General features: G+C 49.0%; 1 protein-coding gene across 2 annotated transcripts in view; it reads right to left on the bottom strand.

Annotated features, from left to right (window-relative positions):
• Nucleotides 1-18237, bottom strand: part of RASA1 (RAS p21 protein activator 1) — a 926777-nt gene that overhangs the window by 213940 nt on the left and 694600 nt on the right. For both annotated transcript variants that reach the window (XM_086960862.1, XM_086960861.1), the window contains exon 22: nucleotides 15049-15137. In XM_086960862.1, the coding sequence (XP_086816988.1) occupies nucleotides 15049-15137 (89 nt within the window). The remainder of the gene's footprint in view (nucleotides 1-15048; nucleotides 15138-18237) is intronic.

Here is an 18237-nt window from a genome sequence, read left to right as displayed (position 1 = left end):
AAACACCATTTGTGATCCGCTAGGCATCTTCGGCTGATTTCATCCGCATGGCCATTGTTGAACCACCCGGGATATACCCTGCTGTTCCATTCATGTCCAGAGATGCAAAGCCTCTTGACACCACAACCCCACCCCACACTATATGTTGCAGTACCACATGGAGGTAGTGTTGTACGTCACACTTGCAAAAGCCTTTCTTTGATGGAGAGTAGAAAGGCTTTCAATGACAGCCGGATTGCCTGGTGCTCCAAAAGGTTGATGTGGAGTCTGGATTTTGCCGGAGACCAGAGACCTCTGATCTCCACTTCCCCCAGATGGCCACCCCATCCCAGGAGTGATGCTTCAGACACCACTGGGAGATCTGGTTGGGAAAGGGAGAGGGGTCTGTTCCTGACCCAATCGCGGTTGGTTAATTACCACAGAGAGATTCCCCTGATGCTGCACCCACTGGCACTGCAGGTCTCACTGCAGAGCCTGCATATGTCAGCGGGCATGTGTGACAAGCAGGACGTAGAAGGCCCAGCAGCTTCAGAGCCAGTCTCAGTGAAATCCAGGACAGAGGTTGGAATATCAGAATCATGCCCTAAATATCCTGAACTTGCCATTCGGGAGGATAAGCCCCAAACTGCACAATGTCCAGAACAGCTCTGATTAAAGGGATGTCTGAGAGAGAGTCAGGCGGCACGTTGATAGTGAACCCAAGAGAATGCAGAATGTCCACCGTTGTCTGGCGATGGGAGACCACAGCCTTCACCAGACAGTCATCAAGCAAGGGGAAGACTGGAACTCCTGATCTCCGTAGATGAACCCATCGGTCTGATGTTATAGACCTCCAGTAGGGCAGGTGATGGTGCAACCTGCCTCCCACTGGGTGCCAATGATGTTAAGAGGGTACATTATAAGGATTTGGAGGCTGCTGCTGCCAGGAGTTGAGGGGGTGGGTTGGGCAAACATCTGGCTGCCCTACCCACAAGACTGTGGGTACTGCGTCCTTGGCCACGCAGAGGGTGGGAAGCTTGTGTGCCACAGTGGATGGATGGGTACAGAAGTGGCTGGAAGCCACTTACATGATCATAAATGGAGCGAAAGGCAGATTTGGGGTGATGAGGGGCCAAGGAAAGGCACCAGAATTTGAACCCAGGCCTGGTGTCCTTAAAGCGCTCCAGCGCTTAATCTGCCTTGTATTCAAAGAGACGGGAACCATTACAAGGCATGTCCACAAACGAGGCATGGACATCCCCTGAAAAGCCAGTTGTCAGCTACGTGTAGCGCCATAAGGCCACTGCTGAGGAAAGCCCTCTGCTCATTTTGTCAGTGGTATACAGTCCAAATCTGATCATGAACATGCCTGCATCTCTACTGTCTTCAACAGCCTAGGAGAGTATGTCCTGGGCCGCCTCCTTGCCCATTGGCAGCACCTGCTCAACCAGATCCCAAAAACCATGGGAGTAACGGTCCAAAAGGCACGCTGTGCTCACGGACTGCAGAGCCAGGCTAGTGAAAGATACAATCTTCTTCCCAAGCTAGCACCACCCCTAAAGTGGACTAGCTGATGTGGGCACCACCTTTTCAAATTCCTCCATCTTTGTTTTTGATGGAATTAGCTTTCTAGGGTCATGGTTATGGCCAGTTCTCACAGGAAGTGGTCATATAGAGGGTGTAGACACCCTAAAGGTAGGTAACCCTTTGGCTACTACCGGTCACTCCCTGTAACACCCCTAAATTAATTATTTAGGTGGATCTCCTGAACCTAAGAACTCTGCTTCTACAGATTAGGAGCAGAAGGACAAAGAAGAGTCACTGCCTGACGAGAACTGCAGAAGCACTGTAAAATTTCAGCTCCAAACCCTGCCTGCTCACAGCTCCCTCGACAATTGCGACAGAGTGACTCATCCTGCAAAATGAAGATCTACCACAGCTTTGGGGTAGACTGCCAGCCTCCCTTGGAGTAGCGGAGCTCCTCCTCTGCAGCCCACAGGTACTGATTGATACCACAAGTGCACAGGTAAGCCTTACTAATTAGATGGGCTGGACACTCATGATTACAAGTTCCCGGGCTACATGATCGGGACACCATACCCCCAGATTTTTGGCATCAAACATCTTGTCTTAATAAACCCACACTGATGCCCGTGTTAGATCTATTGAAAAATGCACCCATAGGGCAACCTAGAGGTGCCCCCTGAAAACCTACCGACTACTAGTGTGTTGACTGACTGTTTTCGACCAACCTGCCAGTGTCCCTAAACTATTTTATGACCTCCTGAGGTGAAAGCAATCCCTCTGAGAGGCTGATAACAATGCCTGCTGTGGGCAGTGGTGTTCACAGCTCCCCCAATTGCTTTCCAGGGCGGGAAGCTTCAAAGGCATTGCCGCCTTTTTTATGTGACCTAGGCCTCTTCAAATAGTGGAGATGCCAACTCCCCTGTCTTGACTCCACTTTTTGGGGACCAGAAAGTCATGGAGGACAGAAAGGGCAAAGTAGTTGTTGCCTCTGGCTTGACTTCCAGGCAGTAATGTCTGGTGAACGTGTGCATAGAAGCTCACGTGGCCACCTGGCAGATATCACGGAGTGGGACTCAACGTGACAAAGCAGTAGTTGCTGCCGTAGCTCTAGTGGAATGAGCTTGCAGCCCCACTGGAGGTTCCATTTTAGCTAAAGTGTAACAAATCTTTATACAAAAGACAAGCCATATACAGACGGTACGCTTTTGCACAGCCCAACCTTTCTTGGCATCCACATAGTCAACAAAGAGTTGATAGTCAAACCGGAAATCCTTCGTGCGGTCAAGGTAGAAAGACAGCGCACATTTCGGGTCCAATCAGTGGAGTCTCTCCTCCTTGGAAGAGTGCAGGGGCAGGAAAAAGGAGGGCAGAGTGATGTGAAAAGGAGTGACAACTTTAGGTAGGAACAAGGGTCTCGTTCGAAGCATCACTTGTCTGGATGCACCAAGAAGAAACGGGTCTTAGAAGAAAGAGCCTGAAGCTCACTCACTCTGTGAGCAGAGGTGATGGCATCAAGAAAAATAGTCTACAGAGTTATAAGCCTAAGAAGACAGTTGTGAAGAGGCGCAAAGGGAGAAACATAAGGTAAGTCAAGACATGGTTCAAGTCCCACTGAGGCATTATGAAAGGAGATGAAGGAAAGAGATGAATAATGCCTTTAAAGAACCTGCTTACAATAGGGAACTTGAACAAAGAGGGCTGATCTGGTACCCGAAGAAAAGCAGAAATGGCTGCCAGATAGCCTCTAAGAGTGCCCAGACCCTGCTGGGCCAAAGAGAGAAGGAACAAAAAAACCTCGGAAAGAGGGGCACAGAGGGGATCCACAGCCTTTGCTGTGCACCATGCAACAAACGTGTTCCATCGACAGGCGTCCACTGACTTAGTGAAGGGATGCCTGGCTGCCAAGATGACATTACAAACTTCGGGTAGAAGGTCATAACTGTCAACTGTCGCCGCTCAATCTCCATGCAAGGAGGTGGAGGCTGTACATGTTCGGGTGGAGAACCGTTCCCTGGTTCCCCAGAAGATCCTTCCGAAGGGGCAGTCTGATCGGAGGATTAATACCCATTCTCAGGACATGACTTGAGCCCGCTCTCGCTTGATCTTCTTCAGCACTTGGGGTAGAAGTAGTACAGGCGGAAAGGCTTAAAGGAGATCGCAGTTCCACTTACGCCGAAAACCATCGCCGAGCGAGTGCCGCTTTGGAAATTCCAACATGCAGAATTGCTGACATTGCGCATTATCGTTGGTGGTGAAGAGATCTAACTAAGGCTCTCCCCACTGCTGAAAGAGACCTTGGACCATCTTCGAGTGAAGATACAATTTGTGATCCACCAAACACCGGCAGCTGAGTTTGCCCACCCTGGTGTTCCAGCCATGTCCAAAGGTGAAGAGCCTATTGACACAGGGTCCACAAACCCGCCTTGTTTGATGCAGTACCACATGGTGGTGGTGTTGTCCGTGAACACCTGCACTGCCTTCCCATTGAAGAAGGGAAGGAATGCCTTGGGTGCCAGGCTTATCGCCAGGAGCTCCAACAGGTTGATATGGAGCCCAGACTCCGCCGGAGACCACACTCCTTTGATGGCTGCCTTATCCCACACGTGATGCATCAGTCACCAAGGTGAGGTCTGGTTGGGGAAGTGAGATGGATCTGCCTCTGAACCAATCCTGGTTCGTTAACCACCTCTGCAGTTGTTGAGCATATCCCTCCGAGATCTGGACGTAGTCTGAAAGATTTGGCTGATGCTGCGCCCACTGGAAAGTCAGGTCCCACTGCAGAGCCCGCTTATGCTACCTGGCATGATCCACCAGCAGGATGCAGGAGGCCATGAGTCCCAGCAGTCTCATGGCCATTCTCACCGAAATCTGGGAAAGAGGCTGAAACATCGGTATCATAGCCCGAATATACCAGACTCGCTGCTTGGGAGGACAGGCCAGAAACTGCACTGTGTCCATAACAGCTGTGATGAAAAGGAGCGACTGAGAGGGAGTCAGGTGTGACTTCGGCACATTGATGGTTAACCCCTGAGAATGCAGGCGGTCCGCCGTAGTCTCGAGGTGGGCGATGACAGCCTGGGGCAACCCACCTTCAACAGCCAGTCGTCGAGTTAGGGGAAGACTGGACCCCCTGATCTGCGCAGACGACTGACATTACCTTGGTGAACACCTGAGGGGCACTGGTAAGCCAAAGGGGAGCATGGTGAACTGAAAATGCTTGGGGCCTACCATGAACGTAGGTGGCGTCTGTGGGCTGGCAGGATAGAGATATGGAAATAGGGTTACTGCAAGTCCAGCACTGCCATCCAGTCTCCAGGGTAGAGGGCAGACAGGACCTGAGCCAATGTGAACATTTTGAACTTCTCCTTAACAGAGGAAGCGGTTGAGGGCCCTGAGGTCTAGGATAGGACACAGGCCCTTGTCCTTGTCCTTCTTGGGCACCCGAAAGTAGCGGGAATATCAACCACGATCTACATCTGGTGCAGGGACCCTTTCGATAGCTCCCTTGGCCAAGAGAGCTGAAACTTCCAAGCGGAAAAGGGCCAAATGATCCTCCTACATGTGGTCAAGAGACGGTGGCATGGAGGGAGGGGTCGTCTCGAAAGGGGAGGAGTAGTCACTACGGACGATCTGCAAACCCCACCTGTCTGACGTGATGGATTGCCAGTGGGAATCCTGCCACCCACTGGCCGCTGATGGACCTGAAAGGTCAGACTAGGAGGGTTTAAAGGCTGCTGCAGAGGGGAAGAGGGTGGACTATCCTGCCTGCTCGTTCCCAGACCCGCGTCGCGGGGTCCCATGTCTGCGATCACACAAAAGCTGGGCAGCTTTCGTGGACCGGTGACTAGACTGGGCTGGACAAGGTGGGGTGCCCCTTCCGTAGCTACGAAAGGGGCGAAAGGCAGACTGTGGTGGACGGGAGAACGCAACAAGACCTAAGGATCTGGCCGTAGCTCGAGAATCTTTAAAGGGCTCCAGTGCAGAGTCTACCTTGTCACCAAAACGGCGAAGCCATCCAAGGGCATGTCCAGCAAGGTCACTAGAACATCCCCCGAAAAACCAGACCTTCTCAACCAGGTGTAGCGCCTAATGTCTACCGACACAGCAATTGTTCTTCTCAGTGAGTCGGTGGTATCCAGTCCACAGGGAATCGTGAATTTTACTGCATCTCTCCCATCTGCCACGGCTTGGGAGAGAACAGCCCGGACCTCCTCCGGGCACTGAGGCAGCACTTGCGCAACCATATCCCAGAGTGTATGGGAGTATCGACACAAGAGGCTCGCAGTATTCACGGACCGCAGTGCCAAGCTGGAGGAAGAGAACATTCGCTTTCCAAGATGATCCAGCTTCTTGGATTCCCTGTCTGGAGGGGCACAAGGGAATGCGCCTTTGGAAGAAGAGGAAGGACCACCAAGCTCTCGGGTGAAGGGTGAGGAAATTGGGATCGCCCAGGGCTGGGCGGTGGCGGCGGGCAATAGTCCATTCCACAGGAGCCCCTGGGCTGGGCTTGGACCAAGTGCCCAGAAGGACAACCGTGAGGGCTTCATTGAAGGGCAAGTGGGGTTCGGAGGACGTTGCTGCAGGTTGAAGCACCTCCATCAGGAGATTAGTCCTGACTGCCACTGTAGGGAGCTCTAGGCCCAAGGCCTCCGCTGCCCTATGCACTACCACAGCATGGGACGCTCCCTCCTCCGTAGCCATGGTAGCAGGAGAAAGAATGCCAAGGTCTGGTTGTAGTGTCCATACCATTGGCGTCACTCAATTCCTCTCTCCGGTTCTTTCAGATGGTCTGCCATAGGGTCCCCTCCTAATCATCATCACCACCTTCAGGGCGATAGGGAACACCTGGGATGAACAAGGGAACAAAAGTACCCTTTGGCATCAGATTCGACATCAGTCGGCTCCAGGTCCATCTCGGGGATGAGGATGGCGTCGGCAGGGGGCATGGCCGACGCCGGTGGCAAAGCCACTGGGATTGAAGGCCCAGGGCACCCGACCGACTCCGAGGGCCCACGGTGGTGCCAGCGGAGTCAGTCTGCGCAAAGATTTAATGCAGGGCTTCGTAGAAAGTACGAAGCTAGACAGACAACGCTCAGGCTCCCGGAAACGGGAGGAGAAGCGGGGTCAACCCTGGGCTAGGCACAGGAGACAGAGCCTTAGAGCGGCGACGCTAAGGGTCCGACGTTGTGTCAGCCGACCGACGGGGAGAAGGTGAAGAGCAATGGTGCTTCTTATTGTATTCAACTTACCTGAGGAGTGCGAAGACTTGGACGAGGTGTGGGGGCTCCGCAACCGGTCTGGAAACCTTCCCCTCGAGTGAGACCAGGAGTGACGCCGAGCCGACTGTCAGGCCTCCAGAAGCGTTCGGGACCGCTCCCGCAAAGGCTTTGGATTCATGGCCAGACAGTTGGAGCCCGACTTCGGGTCGTGGTCACGCTCTAGGCAACAGAGGCACACGGGTTGCAGGTCCGTCACAGACATCAGTTTGTGACAGACCTTTCAGGGTTTGAAGCCCGTCCGACGATGGGACATCCCTCACGCACTAGAAGTTCGAAGAGTCGGAAAAGAAGTCAACAAAAGTAGAAAAAGTGTAGTCAAAAAGAGAATAAGGGGCAAGCTCTCTCTTGGGATATGCGCAAGGCTGAAGCGGAAAAAAATTAAGGACATCAGCGTGCAGGGGCGGCGTCTAAGTAGGCACTGTGACGTCATCCCAGTGACCACGACGTCAGACGCAGAGTTGACAGACGCCAACTACCGATATGCAGGGGTAATGCTGAGGAAAAAATTCTCCGGATCCAGTCTGACGCCTGGGGATAATTATAAGGTGAGGAATCTATAACTAATAGTCTCTTTCAGATACGTGTAATACGCTAAAATAAGGGAGAACCAAAGTGGGTCCAAAAGGGCACTTTCTTTATCCTGATCAGAGTTTGGCACCTCTTCACTCTACTCCCCCTTCTCTAACCCCAGATCCCCATCCTCTAACCCCCAGATCCCCATCCTCTGTACTGTAATTGAGAGCCAGAATACTGGCATTTATCAGCTCGTGTAATTTAAAGTCTAAGGAATCAGTATGTGCCCACTGTTTTTCCTATTCCAGCTCATAGAAAGTTTACGAATATCTTAGCTTAAAATGGTAATTGACTTCCCCTCTATCGTTTTAGCCTTTATTGACTGATTTGCCTTCAACCCCATCCCCAAACCTTTCTGGATATCAGCTGGTGATTGCAGAACTAAGGTTCTCTGCCATTGACACCAGAGAATAATAGGGTTGCAATGGGTCAAGAGCGATGGAATAGAGGCAGCATGATTAAGCGTACATCGGAATAGAGTGCACATTGGAAGATGAAAATTCAAATCCTGGCTTTTTCACTTGCACACATTCTGCCATTCTTGCAAATCGCACTGTCTGCTTGTGGCTTCGTTATGTTATCTGTCACCATTTAGAACAATAGTGGGGACAAATGCAAAATAGGCGCTTATAACAGCATGCACAAAGTAGCTACTTTACAACATTTTGAAATATGTTTCTTCTTCAAATCCAGTAAACTTTGAAGGAAATCCAAGCTGTTTTGTGTTAAATAGTAGCTAATTTGTGTTTAATGTTTTGTGTGTTCTGTCCTACACCTTCCACGAGCCCTGTTCAATTGCGTAGAGATAGTTGGGTGGACGTTTGGAACTTAATTAGCCAAATATACATAATTAAAGTGTTGGAGCCTATTCACAATGTTTTCAAGAGTAAGTCAGGCTTTGTCTGGAATTGATGAATGTACATGTGTTCATTATAGGAGATTCATAATACAGGGAAGATATCTCTCACTCTCTCGATATAGATATATATATATATATATATATATATATATATATACACACACACACACACACTTGAGATTCACATGTGCATTAACGTACGAGTTACTATCTGGTAGAGACGATTCTAGCCGCAGATTCCTAAACGTAGAATTATCCTCAGGCGAGACTGGACCCGGAAAACTCTTTGCCACAGCATCCCCGCGTGCCCGGGGGTCGGCATCACGCGACTCCGCCCAGGCGGTGTCCGCGTACGTGACATCAGCGAGGTCACATAAGTCCCACCCTGGCGTGCCTACGTCAGTTTTCTTCGGGGGGCTTTTCCGTGCCACAACGCGAAGCCAGCAGAGAAACTGTGGAAGAATGGGAACAGTGTGCGAAACAGCGGAAAAATGGAAAAGAAAAGGGAATGGTGACGAAGTACACCATAAGGAGCATTGCCAACACTGCAGTACCCAAAAGCAGGGAAAGAAGAAAGAACAGAGCACAGCCCTGAACAGCCACCCTGCCAGTCATGAAAACAGTACCCCCCTTAAGACAAGGAACATATGCAAAATGGCATGACAACATGTAGCAGTCGTACAATCTCGACTAAGACCCATGAAGGGGAGCCAGTTCCAAGGCAAACAGGGGATGACAGACCTCCAAGGCAACTCCAGCACAGAGTGCGACAACCTCCCTCAAAGGAGCCAGGGCAGGGCACGGCTAAATGACTCAAACTGAGAGGGTAGCAGAGGGGCAGGACCTTCAGAAACAAGAGGGAAGGCAAGGAGGGATGAAGGAAGGCCAGCCTCAATCCTGGAGCAACCAGAGCAGAGGAGCACAGGAGTACCTATCGATCCAGCCTCTACAGAGCCAAGAGGAGGAAGGAACAAAAAGCAAGACAACGTCTTGTCAAAGAGCGAAAGAATGCACACACTCATCATAGCCATCCACCAGGAGAAGAGTGCAGAAGGACAAGCCACAGGGTCCTTGCAGAACGAGGAAGAAGGGCGGGCCGTGAAGGAATCTGCGGCTAAAATTGTCTCTACCAGATACATCATGACCGAAGGTAGGTAACTCATACATCTGATGAAGACCACTAGCCGTAGATTCCTTAACATAGACTAGATACCCTAGCCATACCCACAGGGAAGAAGGGTCTGCGGAAGGCCCCCACAAGAATGGACACAACAGTAAAGCCCACAGGGGACTAGTCCCATGGACAGGGCGAAGAGCCCTGCCTCCCAGGCAAGGAGGGGGAACCCCCACAAGCAGAACACCACCGACCCCAAGAGGGATGTGAGAAGAGGAGAGAATGCGGCGCTGCCAGGGACGATTCAACCTCCGGCTCGCCCTCCGACGAGGCAGCCGCCTGAGTGGAGGGACAAGAGGAGGTCCCCGTCCAGCATCGACCCAGAGCGAGTCACGGCCCAGAATGTGACGGAGGGGGGTCCACCAACCTCTGTGGCGCCGCCCGGCATCAGCTCAGCCGTGGATAAGGCCGCCGCCTGTCCAGATGGTAGAGTGGGGCTCGGGGATGCGACCATAGCACCGGCGACCTCCCACAACACCACAGAGACTCCAACGGGAGTTTGCTGTGAGGCAGAGGTGCCATGGTCCGAAGAAGGGACCCCCGAAGGGCCGCACCCTAACAGCACCACATCCTCCAAGCCTGGAGCTGAGCCAGTCGGCGCCGAGGCCAGCGACGCCGTGGAGGGCCCCGCGCAATGCCAGGGATCTGCTGACGTCCCAGGAGGGGAAGGAGGCGACGCCAGCGAGCCCTGCAAAGCTGAAGCATATGTCTCTATCTGGACTCTCGACACCCCTTCACTGGGAAACGGTGGATAGGAGGATGACACGCGGGCCGCATCACCTGTGGAGAGCCCACGCCCCCGGCAGGCCGTACACTAGCCCCCGGGGACAAGGTGCGACACTTACCCACCAGGGAGCGACGCTCTTGCGACATCAGAGAGGGATGAGGGCACCGACGACGACTGCTTCTGAAACCGTCTGCCGAGGCTGATCGAGGGGATGAAGCCGACCTTGAGAGACACGCCGAGAGTAGTTTCATCCGACGCTCCCGCCGCGACTTCAGATTCAACTGTTGGCATGCCTCACAATCAGTGGTGCCGTGATCTTCCCCAAAATACCACATGCAGATGAGGTGAGGGTCCGTCGCCGACATAAGAAGCCCACACGACGTGCAAGTCTTGAAGCCCACAGGCATTCGCACACTGTTCCACCAAAGCATACCACAATGAGGAAGAAAAAGGGGCCCTAACAGAGACCGGATCCGCGTTGCACGCGGAAAAGGAAAAAACTGACGTAGGCGCGCCAGGGTGGGACTTATGTGACCTCGCTGACGTCACGTACGCAAACAACGCCTGGGCGGAGTCGCGTGATGCCGTCCCCCCCGCGTGCGGGGATGCTGTGGCAAAGAGTTTTCCGGGTCCAGTCTCATGCCTGGGGATAATTATACGTTACGGAATCTGCGGCTAGTAGTCTCTATCAGGTATACACAATTTCAATGCACCTTACACATATTTCAATTTTGAAGTCGACTCCAAAAGTAGACATAGCGAGGGGCATGTGCATGGACAGGACATTTTCTGATTTGAGAGCTTTAATGCATTTGAAAATTATGTTTTTTATTGACTGCGCACAGTGCTTCCACCATCTTGGAGCTTCACTAGCTCCCCAACGATATGCGAATCAAGTTCAAGTCTCTTAGGTACATGTATAAAGTTGTGACAGAGTCTGACCCTCAATTTCTTAGCAAGCTGGTCCATCCCTACTGTCCAGAAAGATCTTTTGGCAGAGCCATGACCCCTCCCCCACTACAAATTGGCAAGGTAAGGGGGTTGTTCTTTTGCCTTTCTAGGACCAAAGCTCTGAAACTGCCTTCTTCTTAAGCGGGAATTTGTCCTTCCTACAAGTAGTTTAAGAAACTTTTTAAAACATGCTTCTTTTAACTACTAGTGCTTGATCTCTTGTCTTTTGCTGTAGCAGCGCTGGTAAGCTCTGTTGGAGCAGAGATGCGCTATATAAATTAATGACATTAAATGCAGCACTTAACATGGTTGCATTTCTTGAGATTTTACTACCTAAAGAACTAACTCATAGAGAGAAAGGATAATTAGAAGTGTAGGGAAAGTTTATGTATCCACCAGAAATGTCTTTACCAAAGTTGAGTAACTTTTTATGCTGTAGTATATATATATTGCTACACATTCATCAACTTATTAATGACTACCGTATCAATACTGTGATAGAGATGGGACTGAGTAGGCTAGATTAAGCCAGCAAATCACGCAACACCAGCAGGGCAAATTACCCATCTCTTTGTGCTTGAGCTAGAAGGCAGTAGTGGTTTGTCGAAGGTATGCAAGGATGATTATGTGGGCTGTACAGCAGATTACTGGTAACCCTCTGGATAGAGCAATATGAATCCCCATGTCCCTAGAGGAGTGAGCATGAACACTCTTCAGAGGGTCATTCTTGGCCACGGTATGGAAGACCTTAATACCGAATGACCCAATGTAAAATGGTTTGTTTGTTCACCATTTCACCTTTCTTGGCTCCTGCAAAGAAAACATCATCCACTCTGTCTTTTTGAGTATGGTCAATGTAAAAAACAGGACACCACATGCCTAGGGTCCAATCTATGTAGCCAATGAGGAGAGGGAAAGAAATATAGAAGAGTGATGGACTGCCCTCGGTGAAAAGCAGTTCCCAATGTTGGCTAGGGCAAAGAACCAATTTATCCTGGTAGAATACTGTAAATTGTGGTCAGAACAAAAGCGCCTTCAGGTCACCAATCATGCGGGCTGAAGTCACTACAAATTAGACAGGTTTCAAAGTGAGATGTTGAACAAGACAACTGTGCATCAGCTCAAATAGGAATGCCAATAGAAAAAAAAATCCACACAAGATCCAGTTCCCAATGAGGAACAATAAACAGACTTGTAGGAGAGACCTGTTAGAAAGAATGCCTCTACTGATGGCCTATAGAGAGAAGGCTGGTTAGGAGATACATGAATATCGACCTGGAGGCATGTAGCCTTTGCTGTGCAGATGGAAAGACTTTCAGAGTCCATCATCTTTAGACTTTCACTCAGGTGTGGCGGGGATAAAATTAACTGGGTTCAGTTCTGCTGAGGAGGAATAAACCACTATACTCAGGTGAAGGGTGTTACACAAGATCACATAGGAAAGACCTGTGTAGTCTGGAAATTTTCTGTGGATTACCCAGCACAAGATGGCTTTTCCCGGGGCAGGCAATGCAAGTTCAAATGTTCTTTGTTATAGGGTAGCAGAGGGTCTAAAAGTGCGGAAGAGGGCTGCTGGATGTCTGTTAAGTTATTAATTTTGGCCTCTGCAGAGGGCAAGATAAGCTCCTATGTGTCCAATGCCTGTCATACCACCAAGATTAACAAAAAAAACCTCCCTACACAAGCATGCAAGCAGGGAAGGAGGAGAGCTCAAACCCCTTGTATTTTTTAAATTCCATGTAAATCATCCATATTGCAAGACAGTAGGGGATTATTGGCCTCTGAGTCATCTTCTGTGCGCCCGCAGACATGACATGCACCAGAGTTGGATCCGAAACGTTCTAGGCAAAACTTTGCACCCCAGGAACAGACCTCTTTCAAGGGTATATCATCAAAAAAAGCCTTTACTTTCTTACTTTGCCACTTTGATGAGGTCAAGTCAAGACCATGCTGAAAAGGGTAGAGAGGACAGCAGCAGTGTTGTAGAGCACACAAGGGATTGTGCTTTGGAGGGTAGTTACTTATATGAAGTACCACATGACTCCGCCCTGACGTTAAGGAATCTGCAGCTAGTAGTCTCTATCAAATGCCTCACTATGGGGTCTGCATAGACAAGCAGCAGAGAGATGCAAAACAAGCAGGGGATACACAGACAACCTGAAAATATGAGCCAATGAGGACTACAGTCAAGTTGATAGACAGCCCTCACAAAGAAGCTCTATTCTAAATTAGGTGGGGCTGAACATAAGGTTGCAGAAAAGGGATACCAGCATTAGTTGATCCTACCTATGGCTGGTTTTAATAAGTACAGCACCAATTCAACAGAGTTCTCTGTATGCATACACTCACACTTAGCCAGACACTAAACTAGGAAAGTAGTCAATGTTGTTTTAAAATAGAACCCCTAGTCCAGAAGGAATGCTGCAGACCTTGTTAGGCTATTGCAGGCATTAAACATGATGACAAATTGCTAAAGAAGGGTTAAATCTCACCCTTCAGTCTTTGTGTTTAGATGTTGTCAAGATTAAACAAATATACAGCAAACACATTTTAGTATTTGGGGAACCAAAGTATCTTTTATTATTATTATTATTATTATTATGGAAATTTCTAAAGCACCTGGTTACGCGCACCGGTGTGTCCCCGCGCTATGGTGAGAGACAATGAAGAGGCCTGGCTAGATTCAGCTACACAAGTATTGAACGGAACAAGTGGGTTTTGAGAGCTCTTCGGAACTTAACCTCTGAGGGTTCCAGACGCAGCTCTAACGGGAGCATGTTCCAACTCTTGGCTGCAAGGTGCCTGAAAGATCTGCCCCCCATGCGCGCTTTGTTAATTTTGGGGATAGCTACCAAGCCAGTAACAGTGGATCTGAGCATCCGCTTAGGTCTGTACGGTGTGATAAGGCTCAGTAAGGGACTGGGCGCCTTTCCCCCAATGATGCGATGAAACGTGCATAACGCCTTAAAGGTGATCCTTTCCCTAACTGGGAGCCAGTGGAGAGCCTCCAAGGCAGCTTTCGAGGCTGTTCTTCTGGGGAGGATCAGCACCAGTCGGGCTGCGGCGTTCTGTAGCACCTGAAGGCGATTCAGACTTCTGACCGTGGCCCCCAGATAGAGGAGGTTGGCGTAATCTAGTCGCGAGGTTACGAGGGCGTGCACCAGCGTCCGCCTAGCACCATCGGGGAGCCGGTCCAAAATCTTCCGCAGGCTCTTAAGGATTTCAAAGCACACCCCAACCACTCGAACAATCTGGGGAGTAAATGACAGGTCAGCGTCAAACATCACCCCGAGGTTTTTGGCCTGATGACAAGGCACAGGAGTGGTGCCTAGGCATGCTGGCCACCATGCCGAGGACCAAATTAACAAATGGTACCACAATTCACCAAAATGGGTGTACTAAAAGGTACAAGAGGTGATAAGTGCACCACAGCAGGTGCCAGCCCATCCCTTATAGCTACTCTGAGGATGAGCAGCAAGACATATGATTAAACATGAAACCATGTATGTGCAAGCACCAGAAATCCTATTATAAAACATATTTGCCATTTTCTTATCTTCAACCAGCAACCACTATCTACTGCCAAGCATAATCTATGTATGTAAAACATAGCTTTCTATGTCAGAGAACAAAAGTCAAAACATAGATAATATAAGTATCAAATGTAAATGAAAATAGGACAACATCACAGCTGGACAATTACAATGTCCCACACTTCCTATCATAGCATTTTGTATTAATGGGTAATGATATTTGCTGTGCTAAAAGTGTGCTTCCATTGAATAGCTTGTGTTACAGGTTTTTCTAACAACAAAAAAGAAAACCAGGGCATAGTGAGTTCTATTGAATGTGATTTTGCAAAAAAGCACCCTTTATTTCATAGCTCAGGAACAAAAATAAAAACTAGTTCTATATTCTTGTTATCTGTCACAGTCTGAAATTAACAAACATTTGTAATGTATGTTCATTATTCACTTACCTTTGCTCCAAATTCGACCAAATTAGCTAAATTCTGTAGCGACTTGGCGACCAGCGTCAGTGTTCTTACAGCAATAGGAGATGGAGAATCTAAAAGAAAACGTCTCAAATTTGTCATCTTTAGGGGTTCTGCTCTTCAGTTTTCTGTACTGTCTTTCTCCCTTATAACATTTGCATTTGAACAAAGCAACTATACAACAAAAGGTTAGGGAGAAAAAAAATATCAAACTTTCTGAGACTTGCAGCAATGCACTGTTAGTGGCCAGAGAATACCTCTTAGGTTCATAGACAGTTGTTTGATGTTTTCAATTTATTCTATTTCATTAATAAAACCCATAGTTGCCACTTGGGGTACTTTAGTAGTGAAAAAAGTAAAATAAAAAAACAACTCAAATTATATCTCCATTGGTTGTGCTTTGAGAAAACTCACAATGTCAGTAAAAATATGATACTACGTAATGACTAAGGACTATTGGGCACACAAGATGGAATATACATCTACACTATAACGATGGCTGCAAATATACTTGCAAATATACTTTTTTACTGTCCCAAAAAACAATTTCGTTACCTTCGGTATAGCTCTTTCTGGTGGATACTCTAACAGCTGATTCTTCACTTTTACAATACCCTCAAGGGCCAGACTGGATCCATAGATTTAAACAGCAATCATGGCACCATGCTGCTCTGTATTGACTGTGTTCTGCCTCAGAAGGGACATTAGAATTGCATACAAGCGGTCCGGCTGCTCTGTGGCAAGATGGCCGCTGTAGCTCTGTAGAGGACAGTCGCTAGTTCCTCTCTCTCCCACCCTAGATGGAAACCGGTTGGTGAATACGGTGAATACGGAGACACGGGGATGTGGATGCTGGCTGGTGTGCTGTCCCGATTTACAGCAGGCTTTCGCTGGACAACTTCTGCTAATAGAGGGGCAGCTTTTCTTGGTTACTGGAGAAAAGTAATTTCTGCTTCTAAAGTAGCTCGCAAGATGTCACAGAGAAGCAAAATGGACAAGGACAAGGATAAATCATCATTAAAGCCCAAGCAGTAAAGGAGGGCGCGATTCCAAAGATACCAGTCAACACTGTTAAGAAACAGTCGGAGCAGATTAACCGTCCCGCTAAAATAACCTCGCTAAAAAAAACGGAGAAACAGGAGAAGAAGGTTGAAGCAAAGCCTGAGATCCGACTCACAGCGAGCAAAGCTGCGAGAGAGATAGTCTCAGAGACGGAAGCAAAACGCCAGCGAGCACAAGCGCTCACAACAAAGGAACAAATGCGGCAATCTACATTACCGGAATCATTTACAGCAAAGTCACTCCCGCTCGTTCAGGTACAAGCGCCTGATCCCCGGCAGCCCGGTGCAGCGAGTGGCGATTCATTACCAGGGCAGACTGAGACGGGATCTCCGAACTTGACAAACGGGCTCGATGCAGATGCCGGAAGCACAGCACAGCAGCAAACCGCGAGGACGCAAAGCGTCGAGGGCCCGGTTGCTGGGCAACCACGGAAGGCTGCAGGAAACAGCACGCAGCAAGCGGAGGAGAGCGCAGAGGGTGAAAAGACGAGCGAGGAGGACGCTAGCTCAAAAGGTAATGCGCTGGAACAGCTTGAAAAGCGCAATAATAGCCAAATGTTAGACGCATTGAGAAATGTTGAACTTGGTTTAAGCACTAAAACTTTACTGCACATTGATCCAAGCTGGGGAAGTACACAGAGCCTAAGGGACCAGCAAGACCCTGTATATGGCCAGGAGAATGGTAGAGGAGGAAGAGATGACAGAGGCGCCAGGGGAGGCTCACCTGAGTTCTTTTCAGTCAATGAGGGCTCTGATACCACAGATATTAGCGGGCCAGAAAACGAGGAAGAGGGAACCAGCACGGATCAGTCATTAGATTCTGATACAAGTAAAGGCTCTAGGGACCAAACGACTAGGAAGAAAAAGAGAGCTGGAATAAGAAAAGAAGGAAGAGGGTCTAGAAGCAGCATGAATAAGAAATTGTCATGGGACTATTCTGCAACATCAGAGACATATCAGGAAAGAGATCAGAATGAGGGTGAAAATGGGGAAACAGGGAAACCGCAAAATGTGACGCTGGAAATGTTATTCGGAACTCTGAAGCAGATGCACTCTGAGGCTAGAGCAGAAAGTAGGAGAGCAAAAAGAGACACAAAGAAGTTACAAGTCTCTCTTAGAAGAGTAAGCAGAAAACAGGAAGAGGTTGAAGTAAGAGTAACCCAAGTGGAAGAAAGAACTAGCAGAGTGGAAGACGAGGTGACAGATTGGAAAACTTTTAAGGCAGACCAAGAAAAGTTGGTGAGGACCTGCAATGGAAGTTGGAAGACTTTGAAAACCGCCAAAGACGAAACAACGTAAGACTTTTGGGACTGGAGGAAGGGCGGGAGGGACAGGACCCGAGAGGGTATGTGATAAAAATATTGACAGAAGCTTTTCCAGACTCAAAATGGCAGTGGGAAATCGAAGTACAGAGGGCCCATAGATATCCTATGTTCACAAAGAAAAATCGTGGGGGGCAAGAGAAGGCATTGCCAAGAGCTATGTTGGTCTTTCTAGGGAACTACTTAGCAAGGCAAGAAATAATTGATAAGGCTAGACCTGATGCTAGAAAGACTGTTGATGGAAATACCTTCTTTGCCAGGCCTGATTTCTGCCATGTCACCGTGGAAAGAAGGTGGAAGCTGAGGCAAATGATAACTCCCTTCCAAAAGCAAGGTGCAGAAGCTTATCTGTTATTCCCGGCAAGGCTGAAAGTAATAAGGAAGGGGTACACAAGGATGTTCACATCGGAGATAAAAGCAGGGGAGTATCTTGAAGAGATATCGGATCTAGACAGACGAAGAAAAGAGAACAGACCTAGAACCCCGTCAAAATCCCCGACAGCTAGTCCACCAAAAACTCCGTAAGAAAGTAACAGCAATTAAATGTGCTTAGAGTAGTTGTTAGGTGTGATAACGGGGTGGGAGAGAGTAGCGACTCTGCAGACTACAGGGGCCACATATAGGTCGGATAGACCTATTTGCCTGTGGTAAGGGGGGGGGGTGGGAACCAGAGGGGAGGGAGACAGTGGGAGGGAGGGGGGGGGGGGGGTTGGGAGGGGGAAGTTAGACACTTAGGTGCACAAGTACAAGCACAATACAAGTAGTAGTGTAAAGGAAGATTGGATGGATAA

The sequence above is a fragment of the Lissotriton vulgaris genome, chromosome 3_1 (assembly GCF_964263255.1).
Source record: "Lissotriton vulgaris chromosome 3_1, aLisVul1.2, whole genome shotgun sequence".
Classification (NCBI taxonomy): domain Eukaryota; kingdom Metazoa; phylum Chordata; class Amphibia; order Caudata; family Salamandridae; genus Lissotriton; species Lissotriton vulgaris.
Note: the sequence above shows the minus strand (reverse complement) of the source record. Positions and strands in the feature narration are given on the sequence as shown.